The 18,691-nt window shown below is 53.0% G+C and overlaps 2 protein-coding genes across 2 annotated transcripts in view; both read right to left on the bottom strand.

Moving 5' to 3' along the window:
• Positions 1-17,330, bottom strand: part of LOC144312279 (IgGFc-binding protein-like) — a 31,999-nt gene extending 14,669 nt beyond the window's left edge. The window contains exons 1-4 of the mRNA XM_077894810.1: positions 17,276-17,330; positions 15,453-16,763; positions 10,551-11,461; positions 6,175-6,730 (exon numbers count right to left, since the gene is read on the bottom strand). Of these exons, the coding sequence (XP_077750936.1) occupies positions 6,175-6,730; positions 10,551-11,461; positions 15,453-16,763; positions 17,276-17,330 (2,833 nt within the window). The remainder of the gene's footprint in view (positions 1-6,174; positions 6,731-10,550; positions 11,462-15,452; positions 16,764-17,275) is intronic.
• LOC144286870 (IgGFc-binding protein-like) lies at positions 1,009-5,599 on the bottom strand. Its single transcript, XM_077853935.1, has 3 exons — positions 4,965-5,599; positions 2,634-3,222; positions 1,009-2,054 (listed from the first exon to the last, which is right to left on the bottom strand). The coding sequence occupies exons 1-3, from the start codon at positions 5,127-5,129 to the stop codon at positions 1,321-1,323; spliced, it is 1,488 nt and encodes a 495-aa protein (XP_077710061.1). The 5' UTR covers positions 5,130-5,599; the 3' UTR covers positions 1,009-1,320.
• Positions 17,331-18,691: the final 1,361 nt, after the last annotated feature.

An 18,691-nucleotide genomic window follows, 5' to 3' on the forward strand; every position in this document is an offset into this window, starting at 1 on the left:
GGGCGGCAGGAGCGCGTGGCAGGGCGCCAGGGGGCCGGTGGGCTCCCGCAGGAGGCCGCAAGCGCCCCGCCCCGCTGCGTCTGCGCCCGCGTGCTCCGCGGCCGGTGGACAGCCCGAACCGGGGCAGGGACGTGGCGCGGCGCAGGGCCCCGGGCTCGGCAGCTGCAGGTCATCCGCCGCGTCGCCGTTGAAGTTGCCACAGAGGCCGCGCGTGAGGCCGCGGTAGGCCGCAGGCAGCTGCACGCTCAGGTGGCCGCCGGGCCCGAAAAGCAGGCGCGGGCCCCCCCGCACCGCGAGCACCACCGAGGCGCCCCGCGCGAAGGCGCGCACCCGGCCCCTGGTCAGCGCGAAGGGCAGGGAGCGCCGCACGCCGTCCACCTGCGGGCAGGGGTGGGGCAGCCTAGAGTGAGGGGGGAGGTCCGGGTCTGGAGAGAACTGGGGGAAGACTGGGGGGTGGGGGGAGCGGTGAAGCGGCGGTGGGGGGGTGTGCCAAGGGGAAGAGAGGTGGTGTGCCAAAACAGGGGAAGAGTGGACTGGGACTGCTGGGGTGAGATGAGGGGTGTGGGGTGAAGCAGAGGAGTCGAGGGGCGTTGAAGGCAGTGCCTGGGAGTAGGTATCTGGGGAGGTGTGTGGAGACCTGGCAGGGGAAGGAGAGTGAGGGGAAGGAGAGTGGTGAGGTGGGCCTGGAGTCCGGGTAGAGGGGAAACCTCTTGCTCAGGGGCTGGAGAGACACCTGAGAGCATCCACGGACCTGGGGAATGGGAGGCAGCAGAGGTCTGTGGAGCCGGCTAAGAGGAGGGAGAGGATGTGGGGACAGGAGGAGGAGAGAGGGGGAGAGAAAAGAAGGGGGAGACCTGGAGAGGAAAAGCAGTGGTGAGGCAGGGGCACCAGTGAGGGGGTCAGCCAAGAAGGGAGCAGGGGTCAGGGAAGGCTGAGTGGGCCTCTTGGGGAAGAGGTAATGATAGATCCCGAGCAGGAGAGGGCCCACGGAGATCCAGGTAGAGGAGAGAAAGGCAGAGGTGACAATGGGGGTGGGGGTGGGTGGGCATGGCATGGGTGGTGAAGAGAGAGAGGAGGGAAGTGGGAGAGACTGGGAGCTTGAGCCGCATGGAACACGGAGGCGCAGACCCAACTATTGAGAGAGGAATTGAAAGGGGAGGGATCCCTGGGTGGCGCAGCGATTTGGCGCCTGCCTTTGGCCCAGGGCACGATCCTGGAGACCCGGGATCGAATCCCACATCGGGCTCCTGGCGCATGGAGCCTGCTTCTCCCTCTGCCTGTGTCTCTGCCTCTCTCTCTCTCTCTCTCTCTCTGTGACTATCATAAATAAATAAAAATTAAAAAAAAAAAAAGAAAGGGGAAGGGGCAGGAGAGGGAGGAAGTGGAGAAGGGAGGAGGAGGAGAGTGGCAATGAGGTTGGGGAGAGAGGAGGGCATCAGGCGGCATCCTAAGGGAACAGAGACTATGAGGCAGCCAGAGGAGGCGGACCCCAGTGCGGGGGCTCACCGTGATGTACCCCTGGTCCTCCAAGGCTAGGCGGAAGCGATGGCCAAGCACGCGGAGCAGCACGCTGCGGAGTTTGGGCGTCCCTGGGCCTTTCTCCAGCACCACCTCCAAGGGCCACACACCCGGAAGGCGTCGCCTGCTCGTGCCCACCAATGAGTAGGTGCAGGTGCCCGGGAGGTGGAAGGTGGTGCCGTCGAAGGTGCGGTAACAGAGTCCCTCTGAGGCGAGGCAGAAGCCTGGGCCACCTGGGGCTGCGCGGCAGGGTTTGCAGGCCACTCGGCCACCAGGGTGACAGCGGCAGCAGAGGCCAGTGGTGGGGGAAGGGGGCGGCAGCGGCACGCTGGGTTCCAAGTAGCGTCCGGCACTCAGGCAGCCGCACTGAGCCGGGGCCACGCAGATGGCGCCGCTCAGCACAAAGCCTGGGTCGCACACGCAACCCTCTCGGCAGAGCCCGCTGTCGCAGCCAGGTGGTGGCTTCAGCCCTGCGCAAGTGGCTGAGCAACCAGGAGCGCACAGCGCATAGTGGGAGTGCGCGGGGCACAGCGGGCCTGCGGGAACAAGGAATGGAGGATTACTTCAAGGCAGGCATGTGCTGTTGGGAATCTCACGTCCCCCGCCCCCCCAGCCTCTGGGGCTCCGATGTGGCATCTGGGGCCTTGCAGGGGTAAAGCTCTACCTGGGCAGAGCAGCAGGAACCTTCAGATAGCAACAGACCAGGTGGCTAACAGTGGATCTGAGGAATAGCTAATCTGTAAGGCTTGGGATGGGTAAGGGCTTGGGGGCTGGGCTATGAACAGATCTGAGTCCCTGAGAGGTAAGCGCTGAAGGGTTGGACCATAATCAGGGCTGAGAAGACGGAAGGATGAGAGCTGGGGGCTGGCCTTCTGTCAGAGTAGGCCTGACACTTTAGGATGGGCAAAAGAAAGGTTAAGGGTTTGGTGGGGAGTGGAGGGATGGGTGGAGGCTGGTGCAGTGGGAAGTACAGGGTCTCAGGGATACATTATGCAGGGATGAGCTAGCACTCTGGGATGGGTAGCAGCCAAGGAGCTGAGCCTCAGTCAGGAGTGGGGCCAGGTTTCCCAGAGGAGCAAAGATGGAGAGGCTGGACTGAAGCCCTAGGCACTCACTGCACAGAGTCGACTTCCGCCAGGGGAAGACTTCGCCACCCAGCAGCTGGCAAGTTTCACAGTAGAGGCTTAGCATGGGACAGGGTCCAATGCCTAGGCATACATCCACCATGCAATCTTGGACATAGGGGCCTGGTGCCAGCATCTCATGGCACAGCTGGAAGGGACCCAGGGGATCCAAGAGGATGTCACAGATGTTGGCAAAGTGGGCTGGGGTGCTGGTGGTTAGCAGGGTGACACAGGATGGTGGCAGTGGCGGCATCTTGTCAGCAGCATTCAGGCACCCAGTCGGGGAACCCACCAGATAGCTATGGCCGAAGGCCCAAGCCAATGCATCCTCAGGCAGCTTGGTGCCCAGCACAATTCCAGGCACCTGGAGGTCATCCATGGGATCCCCATTGTAGTCACCACACAGCCCCATCACATGGCCCATATATGCTGCTGGAAGATCCAGTACCACTCGGATCCCAGGGGCATAGGTCACATGCAAGCCAAATGGGCAGCTGACCACAGTGTCCCAGCCACGGCGAAAGATGAGCATACTGCTGTTCATAGCCTGGAATGGTAGATTCTCCCAGTCTCCATTCACCTGTGTGAAGAGGGTATGTCAGGCTGGGGCTCTAGGCTCAGTATTAGTACCAAGGATGCCTATGGCTCTAGGTAAGAGCAGGGCCTCCAGAAGACCTTGTTGAGGGACTAAGGGTCTGTCTACAATGACCTGAAAGCGCGCTTGGGATGCTGTCCATGGTGCTGATACTTTTTCCAACAAATACTTGGTGAGAACTGTCAATGGGGGTCGAGGGATGTGTGATGGGCATTAAGAAGGGCATGTGATGTAATGAGCACTGGATGTTATATACAACTGATGAATCACCGAACTTCTTTTTTTTTTTTTTAAAGAATCCACGGTTAAGTGGACCCTACATGTTTCTTTTTCTTTTAAATGATTTTATTTATTTATTCATGATAGACATAGAGAGAGAGAGAAGCAGAGACACAGGCAGAGGGAGGAGCAGGCTCCACGTAGGGAGCCCGATGTGGGACTCGATCCCAGGACTCCAGGATCACACCCTGGGCGGAAGGCAGGTGCTTAAACCGCTGAGCCACCCAGGCTGCCCCCGAACTTCTTTTTCAGATTTTATTTATTTATTCATGAGAGACACAGAGAGAGAGAGAGAGAGAGAGAGAGAGAGAGAGACAGGCAGAGGGAGAAGCAGGTTCCATGCAGGGAGCCTGACGTGGAACTTGATCCCGGGTCCCCAGGATCAGCCCTGAAAAACCAAAGGCGGTGCTAACCGCTGAGCCACCGGGGCTGCCCCACCGAACTCTACTTCTAATAAACTAATAATACACTATATGTTAGTTAATCGAACTTAAATGCAATAAAATAAAAAATAAAATAAAAGACTTAGAAAGGCAAAAATATACCATGTTGGTGGACTGGCAAACTCAATAGTCTCCCCACTTTGAGTTATAGATTCAATGCAATCCTCTCAAAAGAAAAAAATTGTAATTCAGTAATAAATTAAAAATATTGCCAAGGCAAACTTCTGATGTAAAATAACTGACAGTGTCTGGGTCCTGTCCTCTGGTCAGTGAATACTCGCCCCCACAGTCCCATAGGTACTCTCCCAGTGTCTCTTCCCAGACTTTTCTACCTTGTTGAGAAAATTTGCCACATTGAAGCGGTGTCAGAGTCACTGGGGACTCTGAATTATGTTTCACAAAGGAGGTAGTTGAGGTCATATATTTTTTTGACCATTTGCAGAGACAGCATAACAGACCTTGGAGCCAAAATGCCAAGGTTTAAATATCGGCTCTGCTGTGTGACCTTGGGCAAATGGCCTCACCTCTCTGAGTCACAGTTTCGTCATCTGGAAAATGGCAATACCAATTTTCCAGATGAGGACTCTTGTGCAATATGCGTGATGATATTGGCACCTAATGAGTGCCTTCCATGTAGCCTTTCCAACAGCACTACAAGCTCTTTTCCTTTGCCACAAGAAGCTATGGTGGAGTGAGTAAGGGGCTTCTGGACTTAGGGTTTCATCATAATGAGTTAAGGATTGAGTTCTAATTTGGAGGTTAGCTTTAGGGGGTTAAAGTTAAGTGGCTGGGTCAGAGATCATGCAGCAAGAGGAAGGAGGTAGGAGCCTTGGGTTGAGGGTCCAGTATCATAGACAAAAACTCAAGGAAGGACCGTAGAGTGAGGTTAGGGGAATCTTGGGATCAGGATTGGGAGTCTTGAGGTGAGGAGGTGAGGACTCTGGGTCAGAGGTCATAAGGTGGGATCCCTGGGTGCATGTGTGGGTAGGGGTGGGATGTTCTCACCAGGACACGACCGGGTTCCTTGGGGTCCAACCTCAGGTGACATCCAGACACGTGCACTTCAAGGCTACTCGGGACACCATCAGGACCAGTGCCCAGGAGCACACGGAAGTCAGTGAGCTCCTGCGGCACCAGTGCTGGAGAAGGAAGGCCGCTCAGCAGGTACATGCAAGAGCCAGGGAAGCGAAAACGGCGCCCGTCGAAGGTGATGTAGTGGCCTCCTCCGGCCACCACGCACGTGGCCACGCTCAAGGGCAAACATGTGCGCAGGCCATGTGACAGAACACAGCGCTTGCCTGGCCTGCAATCAGCTTCAGTGCAGATCACGCTCCCTCCTGAGGCTGGGCAGAGGCAGCGGCGGGTGCAGCCCACGCCCTCCCATAAAGTCTCACCCGGTGCCAGCAGGCGTCCCTGGTGTGTGCAGCCACAGCCACCAGGACCTGGGCGCCGCAGGACGCAGGCTGGGCCGCTGTGAACATAGCCAGCATCACAGGCACAGGTTTCCCCGCAGGGCAGTGGGCACGGTGCTCCCAACGGACCCAGGCATGTCTCTGGGCAGGAGGAGCCACATGGCTCATAGTGGCTGTTTTGGGGGCACTCGATGGCTGGGGGCAGGGGGAGAGGAAGGTGGAGGAGAGACAGTGTTCACATCAGGACCTCCCAGTCTGGTTTCAGAGACTAAATATTCAGCAACCCCTGGAAGGGAGACCTCCTCACCCTCAGCTTCCAAGAGTCATCCCCAGGATCCCTAGATGGAGGCTTTCCAGCAATTTCCATCTCACAGAGTAAAGAAGTTTCTATCATCAGAAGCCAGAAGTCCCCTTTCCACAATATAAAAGTCTGCCCTGGGACACAGACCCTGAAGGGCTTGTCACCTAGAGGACTTTTCCATCCACCAAATCCAGAAATCCTGACTTTTAGAATTAACTAATTCTGGACCCCAGGGCCTGGAAGCCTTCACCCTAGGCCCTAAAGGCCTAAGTGAGGTATGTGTTCCAGCTCCTAGAAACCAGAAATCCATCCTACCCCTAAGGTGGAATGTCTCCATCCCCAGACCCAAGGAACCCCATCTCTGGGTACTCTGCAGCCCCACCCAAGGGACCCTGCATGCTTGCCCCAAGAATCAATTCTAGCATCAAGGAGTGCCACTCCCTGAGTCCCAGAATCCCCTTGCCCAGTAGCCCATAGCCTTTTCTATCTAAGGCTCACTCACGGCAGCCAGTCTGGAATCTCCAGGAGTCCATGCTGACACCCAGGCGCTGACATGTACGCGCGTAGACCCGGAGGGTCAAGCAAAGCGCGGCTCGGTAGTTGGCAAAGGGGCAGATCCAAGCCCTGCAGCTGGTCTCGAAGGGCGCAGGCAGCAGCACGTTGTGGCAGGGGCTAAACGGCCCGTTCAGAGCAGCCAGGACGGCGCAGGGCCCCGGGGTCGCTGGTGGGGACGCTGGCTGGGCGCAGGGAGCCGCCCAGAGGGCGTGGCACGGGGCACCGGGCGGCTGCAGGGCCCAAGAGCGCAGGAAGGCGCGCGGGTCGGGACCGTCCACGTCGTCTGCCGGGTCCCGGTTGAAGTTGCCGCACAGGCCCGCCACACGCGCCCGGTAGCCGTCGCTCACTTGCAGAGACAGCGCGTGCTGCCAGTCGTACACTAGGCGCAGCGCGGGCGGCTCCTGCTCCAGCCCTACCTCTGCCCACAGTTCGGAGCTGCGGAAATACAACCGCAGCCTCCCGTCCTGCAGCGTCGCCGGCAGCCGAAGCCGCTGCTGGTTCACCTGCAGGGGGGACCCAAGAGCAGGAGTCACCAGAAAGGGTGCGTTCCTGAGCATTTGAGGAGGGATGGAGGATGGAAGCTGAAGGGGTTGGATTTGGGGATAGGAGGGAGTGGGGGCTTTGGGGCTGTAAGGTGGGAATGAGTTAACATAGGAAAAGCACCTAGAATAGAGTCCACTTTATGGTTCATGTGAGGAGGGTTTGCTATGCTTATTGTCCCCTAACACTGACATCTGGAACCTCCAAATTCTGTGAGTTTTGAGCATATCCTAGGACCACATGCAGTTACTGGCATGTCTGAAATTTCTTCTCAGGGAATGTTCTCCACAGGCATTGTTCTGGTTGGAAGGTCACTCTGTGGACTAACCAGGAGTCTATTTATTTATTTATTTATTTATTTATTTATTTATTTATTTAACCAGGAGTCTTATATCTAATACCCAGATGCAACCTCATGCAAAATTCAGAAGACTTCCCTCAGGAGGGATCCCTGGGTGGCGCAGCGGTTTGGCGCCTGCCTTGGCCCAGGGCGTGATCCTGGAGACCCAGGATCGAATCCCACGTCAGGCTCCCGGTGCATGGAGCCTGCTTCTGTCTCTGCCTCTCTCTCTCTCTCTCTCTGTGACTATCATAAATAAATAAAAATTTTAAAAATTTAAAAAAAAATCCTTGACTTAAAAATATTTAAAAAAAAAAGACTTCCCTCAGGAATCTAGGTAAGTAAGTCTACTGAGGAGTCTCCAGTTACTTAATAGGAGAGCCTTCAGCTAGGACCCCAGTGTCTTATCCCCAATTACCAAGAGCCTCCACCAAGAGCTTCTAGATCATATATCTCCATGATTTCCATTTTTCTGCCTCCACCCACCAAGGTTACCAACCCACTTTTACTCTCATTCACCATCTTTACCCTGGTCCAACCATCATCTCCTGCCTGGACAATTGCAGCAACCTCCTCATTGGTCTCCTGGTGCATCCTTCACAAGCCCCATAGTCTGTTCCCCACACAGCGGCCGCAGGGATCCTGTTAACACTCATGTGATATTTCATCCCTCCTCTGCACACAATCTTTCCTTGGCTTCCACCTCATACAGAATAAAAGACAAAGTTGTTGCAAGAGCCCATATGGTGATACACAATGTGATCCCCATGGTCTCTCCTTCTCCTCTGTATCAGAATCTTTCCACTTCAGCCTGGGTTTCTTGATGTTCCTCTAAAGTGACTGTCAGATTCCCACCTTAGGCATTGGCTGTTTCTGCTGCCTGGAATGTTCTTCTCTCAGATGTACACATGGCTCTCTCCCTCGCCTCCTTTAAAACTTGGCTCAAAAAAAAATTTGTTCAAGTTTCATCTTCTCAGAGAGATCCTCTTACTTAAAGCTATACTCTCAGACATCTCTATTTTAAAAGATTTTATTTATTTATTCAAGAGAAAGGGGGCGGAGAGAGAGATAGAAAGAGAGAGAGAGGCAGAGACACAGGCAGAGGGAGAAGCAGGCGCCATGCAGGGAGCCTAACATGGGACTCGATCTCAGGTCTCCAGGATTTTGCCCTGGGCTGAGAGTGGTGCTAAACTGCTGAGCCACCCAGGCTGCCCTACTCTCAGACATCTTGATGCCACTTTCCTTTTTTTTTTTTTTTTAAAGATTTTATTTATTTACTTATGAGAGACACAGAGAAAGAGGCAGAGACATAAGCAGAGGGAGAAGCAGGCTCCCCATGGGGAGCCTGATGTGGGGCTTGATCCCAGTATCCCAGGATCACAACCTGAGCCAAAGGCAGACACTCAACCACTGAGCCACTGAGGTTCTCCCCCAATGCCACTTTCTTGATCCATTTTTTTCCTCCTTAGCATGTATCACCTTCAAACACACTACATAATAATTTGTATTTATTGCTGATCTCTCTCCACTAGAGCATAAGTACCATGAAAACAAGGATTTTGTCTGTCTCTGTCATTGATGTGTCCTCAGGGCCTTAAGCAAGATCTGGTATATACTAATAAAACATTTCTTTTTTTTTTTTAATTTATTCATGATAGGGCAGCCCCCGGTTTAGGCCCGGTTTAGGGCCGCCTGCAGCCTGGGGTATGGTCCTGGAGACCCGGGATCAAGTCCTCCCGTGTCAGGTTTCCTGCATGGAGCCTGCTTGTGTCGCTCTCTGCCTGTGTCTCTGCCTCTCTCCCTCTCGCTCTCTCTCTCTCTCTCTCTCTGTCTCTACAAATAAATAAATAAAAATCTTTAAAAAAATAAAAAATAAAAAAATAAAATTTATTCATGATAGACATAGAGAGGGAGAGAGAGGTAGAGACACAAGCAGAGGGAGAAGCAGGCTCCATGCCAGGAGCCTGATGCAGAACTTCAGGATGGCACCCTGGGCCAAAGGCAGGCACTAAACCACTGAGCCACCGAGGGATCCCCAATAAAACATTTCTTAATCAATGAAGAAACTCAGGAGTGGTGGGTCCTTGGAAGAAAGGGGTTCATTTGATAAGAGTATAAATCTGGAGCCCTGAGAATTTAAAGGTGCTATGGGTTGGGGTGCTGTTGCTGGGGAGCCATAAGAGCACTTGGAAGACTCGATGACTCCGCAGTGGCAGGGTGAGCTCCCAAGAGGTGTGTGGAGGGGAGTATGGGGCATCATGGGCTTATTCATCAGGTCCTAGCATCTTATACTTCTGAGCTTTCTATATATTAGCCTATTTGATCCTCACTCCAGTCTGATGAGTTCAATCTTTTCATCAACCTGATTTCACAGATGAAGACACTAAGACCAAGAGAGTGTAAATAATTTGCCTAAGGTCACACAGATCACAGGTGGTCAACTTAGGATCTGAACTCAGGCCATCAGGTTCCGGAGTCCATTGTCTTTCCATAGTGGTGCTGAGGAGTGTGTTAGTATATCCATAACCTCATAGGTTTGCTCCCTCTAGCAACTCTGATTAAACATATTCTAGTCCCTACAACCTTCCAGAGTAATGCATCTAAATCTTCCCCGAGGAGAAATTTTTGACATACTAGTGGCTGCACGTGGTCCTAGGATAAGTCCAAAGCTTGCAGAATTTAGAGGTTCTAGTTGTCAGTGTTAGGGGACAATAAACATGGCAAACACTCCTCAGATGACACTTAGCATGATGAGATGGACTCTGTTCCAAGTGCTTTCTACACTGTTAACTCATTCCCACTGCACAGGAAGCTGTTAGCATAGGTGCTAGAGACCCATAATCCCTTATCCGCAATCCCCAAATGCAAAAGTGGTCTGAAGACTAAGATGTTTTGTGTATTTGACGTTAAAACATAACTGGCAGGGCACCTGGGTGGCTCAGTCGGTTAAGTACCTGCCTTCGGCTCAAGTCATGATCCCAGGGTCCTGGGATTGAGCCCCTCACTGGGGTCTCTGCTCAGCAGGGAACCTGCTTCTCCCTCTCCTGCTCCCCCTGCTTGCGCTCTCTCTCTGTCAAATAAATAAATAAAATCTTAAAAAAAAAAAAAAGAACATAATTGGCAGCAAAAGCTGACCTGAACTCATGGTATGGCTACTTATCGTCTTAGTTTATCCTACTTAGTGTGAATAGTCAGACATTTCACTGCAGAGGTATTAATGTCTATAATTGTGTAACACCTATTGGGATTTATTGGGATTATTATAATATATAGCATTTGCATGATATGACCACTTGAAATTCCAAAATCTGAAATGTACCTGACCCCAAGCATTCTGGATAAGGGATTGTGGACTTATATAATTGCCTCCACTGTAGAGTTGACAAAAATGAGGGACAGAGAAGGATACAGTTTCCCAGGATTCCATACAAAATGATTCTTACCTGGACAAAGCCAAACTCATGCTTGAGAGCAGTGATGGTGACTCCAAAGATGCGCATTGTGACAAAGTGCATAGGCTGCCTCTCTCCAGAGCAGGCAATCCATAGCTGGAAGGCAGGAAGGCCACCAGGGAGGGCCTGGGGGCAATGGCTCAGAATGTAGGTACAGCCCCCAGGCACAGGGAAAGAGTAGCCATCAAAAGTGTAGATGTATGGTAGCCCGGAAGCCCAGCAGGTACCTCCTGTGATGCTCTCCTGACCCTTAGTAGGGACCTCCTCTGTCTCTGATTTGGCCTCAGACACCATTTTGGAGTCAGACACAGTTTCAAATTCTTGCTTTGCCATGGTAGTCACAGCCTCCAAGCCTGGTTCAGTCACTGCCACCACCTGGAGCCCCAGCTTGACCACTGAGATGGTTTCTGACCTAGCGTTAGACACGGTCTTGGGTTCAGATTCAGGTTCAGCTATGGGTACTGTCAGGGTGAAAGATGCAGGTGCTGGTTCAGACACGACCAGGGTTTCAGGAATTGGTTCTTTTACAGCCAGAGGTTCAGATTCTGGTTTAATCAAAACCATAGATTCAGGCTGATGTTCATTTATGGCCACAGTTACAAGCCCTGGTTCTGCTTCAGGTGTGCTCTCTGATCCTGGTTTGGTCATTGCCATGGTTTTAGAGCTGAAGATGGATGCTGTTTTGGAGTCCTTGAGAGAGATTGTCTTGGGACTGAACATGATCTCGGTGGCCTGGGTGCTGGCTACACACTCAGGTTTGTGCTTCACAAGGTGACACATGGTCCCATTGGAACATGCATGGTCTTTACAGGATCCTGGGAGCTGGAGTAGCATCATCAGGGAAGACTCTAGCAGGGGATAGGATTCTGTGGAAGGGTTCCAATCTTCCTTAGTCAGAATATCTGGAGATGAGATGAGATGAAATGATGCAACAGAACTGGATCCTAGAATTTGGTCTCAGCCCTTTCCTGCCTCCAAGCCCTAGGCCTCCAGGGTCATTGGAGACTCAACGTGCATAAGCTAGCATGGTTCCCAATCTAAAATGAAGTGGGCGCATATAATCAGAAAGAGAGGGTGAGGCTGAAGTACAATACAGAAATGGTCAGCACAGTGTGGGTATACAATAGGGCTGTGATGAGCTGGAGAGCATAGACTCTAAGGACACCATATTGGTTATTACAAAAATCTGTTCTCTCTTTCTCTGTGTGTGACTATCATAAATAAATAAAAAAGTAAAAAAAAAAAAGATTTAAAAAAAATCTGTGAGCCAGTAAGTCTAAATACTTCTGTGGGTTGATTTTGGCCAGTGAGGACTTCCAGTTTGCCATGTTAAGCAGCCTTAAGAATGTGTGTGTGTGTGTGTGTGTGTGTGTGTGTGTGTGTGTTCTGTGGGGATATAACTTCCCCATTTCCCAGGGAAGGGAGCTTTTTTCATAGCTGTTGATATATGATGCTAGACACCTAAAAAATGAACTTTTAAGAGGTAACTTTGTTCTGTAGGGGTTTGCATATTTTCTTTTTTTTTAAAGATTTTATTTATTTATTCATGAGAGACAGAGAGAGAGAGAGAGTCAGAGACACAGGCAGAGGGAAAAGCAGACTCCACAGAGGGAGCCCAATAAGGGACTCAATCCCGGGACCCCAGGATGACACCCTGGGCCAAAGGTAGGCGCTAAACAGCTGAGCCACCCAGGGATCCCTGAGCCACCCAGGGATCCCAGGGGTTTGCATATTTTCTATCAAAACATAATACACACTTTCGGGATAGATTAGAATATGAATTAAAGTATCAGCTCTCTAGGATAGGAATGTTTCTATGTTGTACTTTGTTGCATTTCCAGTGCCTAGAAATGGCCTAGCCTGAAGTAAATCTAAAAAAAAAAAAAAAAAAATGTTGAAAATTAATAATAGCATTTACTGCGTGCCAAGCACCCTTCTATTAACTCATTTTTTAAAATGTCCCAACAGCCTTATGAAGTTGTTGAGATTATTATTCACACTTTGCAGAAGAGAAAGTTGAGGTTCAGAGAGATGACATGGCTTGCCCAAGATCACACAGCTTATAGTAGAATTTGAATCCAGGCCTTTTGTCCCCAGAATCCAGCTGTGAGCCAATTTTAATAAACGAATTGAAGTCCATGTTTTCATTTCTAAGAAATCCTAGCCTCTCTGACTATACCCACTTTTCTCTCATCTCCCTGGTCTCCCACGGTTTTTTTGGAACTGGAGGAGATTGATTCCAGGATTACACAGTAGCAAACTATATTCAGAACCATGGTCAGCGTCCAGCTACTCCGCTGTGCATAGCGCTGCACTCTGGCAGGCGACCAGCCTCTTTCCCAGCAGCCTGAGCAAGTTTTGCGTTTGCAGTTACGGCTTGCTCACTGTGTAGCTTTGGATGGCGATCTCTTGCCTTCAACCTTTAACTGCTTCTACTATAAAATGGGGATAATAGCGGTGCCCGGATAGCTCAGTCAGTTGAGCATCCAGCTCCTTGGGTTCATCTCAGGGCATGATCTCGTGGGTCCTAAGATTGAGCCCCAAGTGGAGCTCCAATGGGCAGGGAGTCTGCATTAAGATTCTCTCCCTCAGGGGATCCCTGGGTGGCTCAGCGGTTTAGTGCCTGCCTACAGCCCCGGCGTGATCCTGGAGTCCCGGGGTTGAGTCCCACATCAGGCTCCCAGGGTGGGGCCTGCTTCTCTCTCTGCCTGTGTCTCTGCCTCTCTCTCTCTGTCTCTCATGAATAAATGGATGAAATCTTAAAAAAAAAAAAAAATTCTCTTCCTCAGCTCTTCTCCCCCCCCCCACTCTCTTTCTCTCTCTCTCAAATAAATGAATAAATAATTTGAAAAATGGGGAGAATAGAGACCTCCAGAGTGGCTGTGAGGAATGCATTACATAATGGACATACATTATATATAAAAGTATTTACCACTTAGCACATAAGTCTAGACTATGTGTGAAGCAGTACAAAATAAAACAAAACAAAACAGTGGCTAAAAACTTGTGCTCTGGGGATGCCTGGGTGACTCAGTGGTTGAGCATCTGCCTTTGGCTCAGGGTATGATCCCGGGATCCGGGATCGAGTCCCACAGTGGGCTCCCTGCATGGAGCCTGCTTCTCCCTCTGCCTGTGTCTCTGCCCACCCCACCCCCCCGTTCTTTCATTAATAAATAAATAAAATCTTAAAAAAAAAAACAAAACTTGTGCTCTGGAAACAAGACTTGGGTTCAAATCCTGGCTCAGCCACTTTCCAGCTGTGTGAACTTGGCAAAAGATTTGATTCCCAGCCCTTCCCCTCCCCAGGAAAAAGGAATTATTACAATACTGTGATACAGTCAACCTTAAAGACAAGTGGGAAGGTGAAACAGCCGCTATTTTTTCCCTTCCCCTGACCCCATTGTTTATATTTTAGGCTGTAGTAAAGAAAAAGAACTTGTGACCTTTAACAATAACTTCCTTTCTGAGCCCAGTGCCTGGCATATGATTTGGTGCACATTTAACAACTTATAACCATTATTATTCATTCCACAAATATTTACTAAGGGTTGGGGACTGTCCTAGAAGCTGGTGATTCTGCAGTAAACAAAAGATTTTTGTAAAAATTTGACCTCATAGGGCTATTTAGGGTGATGGAAATATTCTATAATTTGATCTAGGTGATGGTTACAAATGTGTATGTATATATGCAAAAATTCATCAGGCTATATGCCTAAATATTGCACAATTAAGGACACCTGGGTGGCTCAGCAGTTGAGTGTCTCCAGCTCAGGGTATGATCCCAGAGTTCTGGGATTTGTCCTGGCAGGGAGACTGCTTCTGCCTCTGCCTGTGTCTCTGCCTCTCTTTGTGTGTTTCGCATGAATAAATAAATAAAATCTTTTTAAAATTGCATTAACTCTATCTTAGAACTTACTTAAAACTTATTATTTTTTAAAAGATTGATTGATTTATGACACACACAGAGAGGCAGAGACATAGGCAGAGGGAGAAGCAGGCTCCCTGCGAGGAGCCCGAGGAGCCCAATGGGGGACTCAATCCCGGAACCCTGGGACCAGGCCCTGAGCCTAAGGCAGACGCTCAACTGCTGAGCCACCTAGCCATCCTTAAATTTTTTTTAAAAAAGCATTGACCTCAAGGAACAGATGGGAGAAAGAGAATAAGCATGCAAAAAGTGATATGAGGGCAGCCCGGGTGGCTCAGGGGTTTAGCGCCGCCTTCAGCCCAGGGCGTGATCCTGGGGTCCTGGGATCGGGCCCCAGGTCCGGCTCCCTGCATGGAGCCTGCTTCTCCCTCTGCCTGTGTCTCTGCCTCTCTCTCTCTCTCTGTCTGTGCCTCTCATGAATAAATAAATAAAATCTTTTAAAAAAGTGATATGAGCCATGAAAAAAAAAAAAAGCAGGAAAGGGCTAGAGTTTGTAACGGATGGGGAATTACTATTTTAAATTGAGTGGTCAATTTGGCCTGAGTAAGAAGATGGCATTTGAGCAAAGACTTGAAGGAGATGAGGGTGAGATCCATAAAGCTATCAGGGGGATGGTCAGTGTTAAGGCCCTGGAGCTGGGAGGAGAAAGTAAGTGTGGCTAGTGTGGCTGGAATGGAGTGAAGGAAGGCCAAGAGTGAGAAGAGATGAGACCAGAGGGGTAATGAGAGCAGATTGTATGGGGCCTCATTAAACGCTGTAAGGACTTTGCTTTTGCTGGGTGTAATAATAACTGCGTGGAAAGATTTTGAGTGGAGGAGGGAATGATTTGCATTTAAAAAAAACAACAACAACCCTGCTTCTCGGTCTTCTATGCGAGGAATTGCAGGTAGTATGATTTTCCCCGTCCCTGATCTGGAATCCCATCGCCGGCTCATCTTCCCAGTGTCTCGGGCCCCAGCGCTGCTCACCCTCGCTCGGCTGCCCCATGGCCTGGGTCCCGAAGCCCGCTCCAGGGGCGGTGCCGAAGCTAAGCACGCCCACCGGCATCCCGCGAGTCTCCAGCAAGTGCACCACTCCGGGCTCAGGCCCATATGCCACCTCGGTCCAGACGAAACCCTGAGCGGGGCCCCGGCTCTCACCAGGATGCTGCCCGTGACGCGGCTCTGGGCCGCCGGGAATCAGGCGCCAGTACAGGTTGGGCAGCGGCTGCCGATCTAGGAGCACCGGGGTGGGCTCGCGCGCCAGCAGCACCGCTACGTTGGAAAAGCCCGGCTGCGCAGTGAGCGCAAAGCTGCGGCTGAACGCGTCCACCGGGGGCAAGAGAGCGAAGAAGGGATTGTAGGCGACGCCCCCGCGGGCCGCGGCTGCAGCCAGGAAAAGCACCTGCAGGCGGGCGGAGGAGCGCAGCACCAGGGGGCGCACTGGGTCCACCGCGAAGTGCAGCACGGCTCCGGGGCGCACGGCCCGCGCCCCATTGGCGCCGCCCCCCCAGAAGCTCAGGCTGCCGGGGCTGTCCGCCGCCACAAACACCTGGTCTCTGGGTCCGGGAGCCGCGGGCGCGAACGGCGGTATGGCATAGACGCGGCCCCAGTAATCCTGGGGCAGCAGTTGTTCGGACACGTGGCCACAGGCCTTATCTCTCGCTCGCAGGCAACTGTGGCCAGCCAGCAGCGCGACGGGATGAGTGGCCACGACGCGGGTGCCCGACAGGTCGCCTGCGCTCTGCACCTGCAGCGCCTGGAAGGGCTCCAGGCGCACGAGGAAGGGCCGGCCGGCAGCGCGCTCGACGCCATCCAGCAGGATGGGCACCGCAGGCGTGAGGCGCAGGCGCGTGGGCCAAGCGCCGGCCACCACCGCAAACTCCTTGTGCCGGTCGTGGGGCCGCAGCGACGGCGTCACCACCACGTAGCGAGTGCCCAGCAGGCGGCGCGGCAGCGCTAGCGCGGTGTCCAAGGAGGTGCGCCCACGCGCGTTCACCACCGTCACTCCCACGGGTCGCGACGCGGCCAAGCGCACGGCGGCCCCCGCCGCCCGCCGCGAGCCCCGCAGCTCCACGGCGCTGGGCAGGCGCACCCACGCGGTGGCGCCCGGCTGCAGGCTCAGCGCGCGCCGGAAAGGCGGTCCCCCCACCGGCTGCGCCCTCACTTGCACCGCCGTCGGGGGCCCCTTGGGCGGGGGCGACACGTACAGGCGGAAGCTGGGCTCCTCCGCGCCCCCATTCTCCAAGAAGGCGGTGACGAAGTAACGACCCTGGAAATCCACAAAGGCAACCGCAGGGCCTGAGGGAACCCGGAGGGGAGAGGGGGAGAGGAGGGAGTCAGCATAATCTGTTGGATTTTGAGGCCAGACACATCAGATTCTAATCCTGACCGCCCCGCTCTAGCCACGTCTACGTGGGCAAGGTACCACCTGCGGGCCTCAGTTTCATCTGTAAAAAGGGAGTGTTGGCAGAGCTGTGACAGTATTAGATGAAATAATATATGTAAAGGCCGTGGAACAATGTCTGGTAAATATTAACTTAAAATAAAGTTGCTTCCTCTGAACCATCTGTGTCCCAGAAAGGCCTGCTCAGCCCCCTTCCCACAACTGGCTTGGCCAATCGCCGGCCAGAGTCTACCCAAATAGTCCTTGGTTCCAGCTGGCCGGGGCCCGGTCCCCAGAAGCTCCACCGTGGCCAATCCCCTGTTATAGAACCATGCCAGGCGACCCCAAGCCCCAGCCAGCACAACCAGTCCCTGCTGCAGATCCAGACCAGCTCACCAGTCTTCTGCATGCCCCGTGGATCACTCACCCCACAGGAAGTCCAGGGCACCCAGGCACAGCAGGGCAGGGGGGAGGGCAGCCATGGCTGGGGAGGGGGTGGGCAGGCTCTCCTGCCAGTCTGCCTCCAGCCCTTGTAGTGCAGGAGCAGAGGAGCGCAGGGGGAAAGGCAAGGCTGGGTGTCCCACCTGCAGGGGCTGTGCAGAGGCCACTGTGTGCCAGTATTTATAGTCCCAGAGCCTGAGGCCTCACCTCCCTGGGTCAGTGCACCGGATGTCCCCATTAGCACTGGTTCCAGTCTGACAAGATGTCATTGATTGTAAGGAGGCCTCATCCTGTGGGTGGGGTCAGGGAGACGGGACAGAATCAGAGACGGAGGGGGAGGGACAGGTAGGGGGAGGTGAATCGGGAGACCAAAGGGGGCGGGGCAAGAATACCACGGTTTCCCAGGAAATCGGGACAGGACTCCACAGCCTGCCAAGGACAGAGAGGCTTCAGGCTTAAACTTTTGGGGCCCTGGGAAGGAGGGACCCAGAAGCCTGGACCGCTGGGTTCTGAGGAAGGAGGGGGAAGAGACGCTGGACTTCTGTGTCTGAGGGAGGAAGGACTGGGGACTTGATCTCCTAGACAGAGGCAGGAGAGGACACCATGTGCTGGATGAGGAGGCCTGGAGGATATGGGGTGGAGTGCCCCAAGAGAAGACAATGGCTTCCACATGACTCTCCTCCTTCCAGAACGTCCTGAGCTGGAGAACAATGGAGTCGAACCCTACCTGGAGGATCCTGGACAAAGGACAGGCTGGGACTCCAGACAAGGAAAGGCAAGGGACCTTGGATACAATTTCCAGCCCCTTCTCACCCCCCCCCCCCAAGAACCTTTGCCTTTGGTACGGAGAGTAGGGGGAGAATTCAAGAAGGAATTCTTTCAATAGTTTCATTTCTCACCTGCTTAAGATCCTTCCCCTGCTCTTCAACACAAGCAGAGGAGGTGAAGGAAGGCTCCCCTGAGGGCACAAAGGGTGGGCTTTTCAGGGAGTGCTAATCTCCTATGTGCTAGAGATGGAGTTGGGGGTAAGTGGGGGGCAGGCAAGGCCTATACAGCCAGGCTAAAGAGCTGGAGCTTTGTCCAGGAACCCAGGAGAGCCATGGTGGGTTCTATGCAGAGGAGGGTCAAGTTTGGTTTTATGAAGATTCTCTGGACCAGAGTGGGAAACTGAAGCCAGGACCCCTGGGGGTGCGGGGGAGATGCAGGGACCCAGGTGGTTGGGGCCAGAGAAGGGAGCAAGGCTAAGTGGAAGGGCTGCCAGGAGGCTGAGTGGAGGGTTGCTCTGAGGGGACCCAGGAAGAGGGACAGGTTTGGGAAGAAGCTAAGGTCAATGTGCACCCCCCCCCCCCATGTGAGAGGCCTGGGGCTGTCCTGGAAGCTGAGGGAAGCCAGGCTTGGGAGA

This window comes from Canis aureus, chromosome 1, assembly GCF_053574225.1.
Source record: "Canis aureus isolate CA01 chromosome 1, VMU_Caureus_v.1.0, whole genome shotgun sequence".
Classification (NCBI taxonomy): Eukaryota; Metazoa; Chordata; class Mammalia; order Carnivora; family Canidae; genus Canis; species Canis aureus.

Excerpts from the sequence above, each read along its gene's own strand:
- LOC144286870 (XM_077853935.1), bottom strand. The coding sequence starts at position 5,129 with ATGTACCTGCTGAGCGGCCTTCCTTCTCCAGCACTGGTGCCGCAGGAG. Across the intron at positions 3,223-4,964 it reads AGGAACCCGGTCGTGTCCTG|GTGAATGGAGACTGGGAGAA; the intron begins GTGAGAACATCC and ends CTCTTCACACAG. Across the intron at positions 2,055-2,633 it reads GCGGAAGTCGACTCTGTGCA|GCCCGCTGTGCCCCGCGCAC; the intron begins GTGAGTGCCTAG and ends TTGTTCCCGCAG.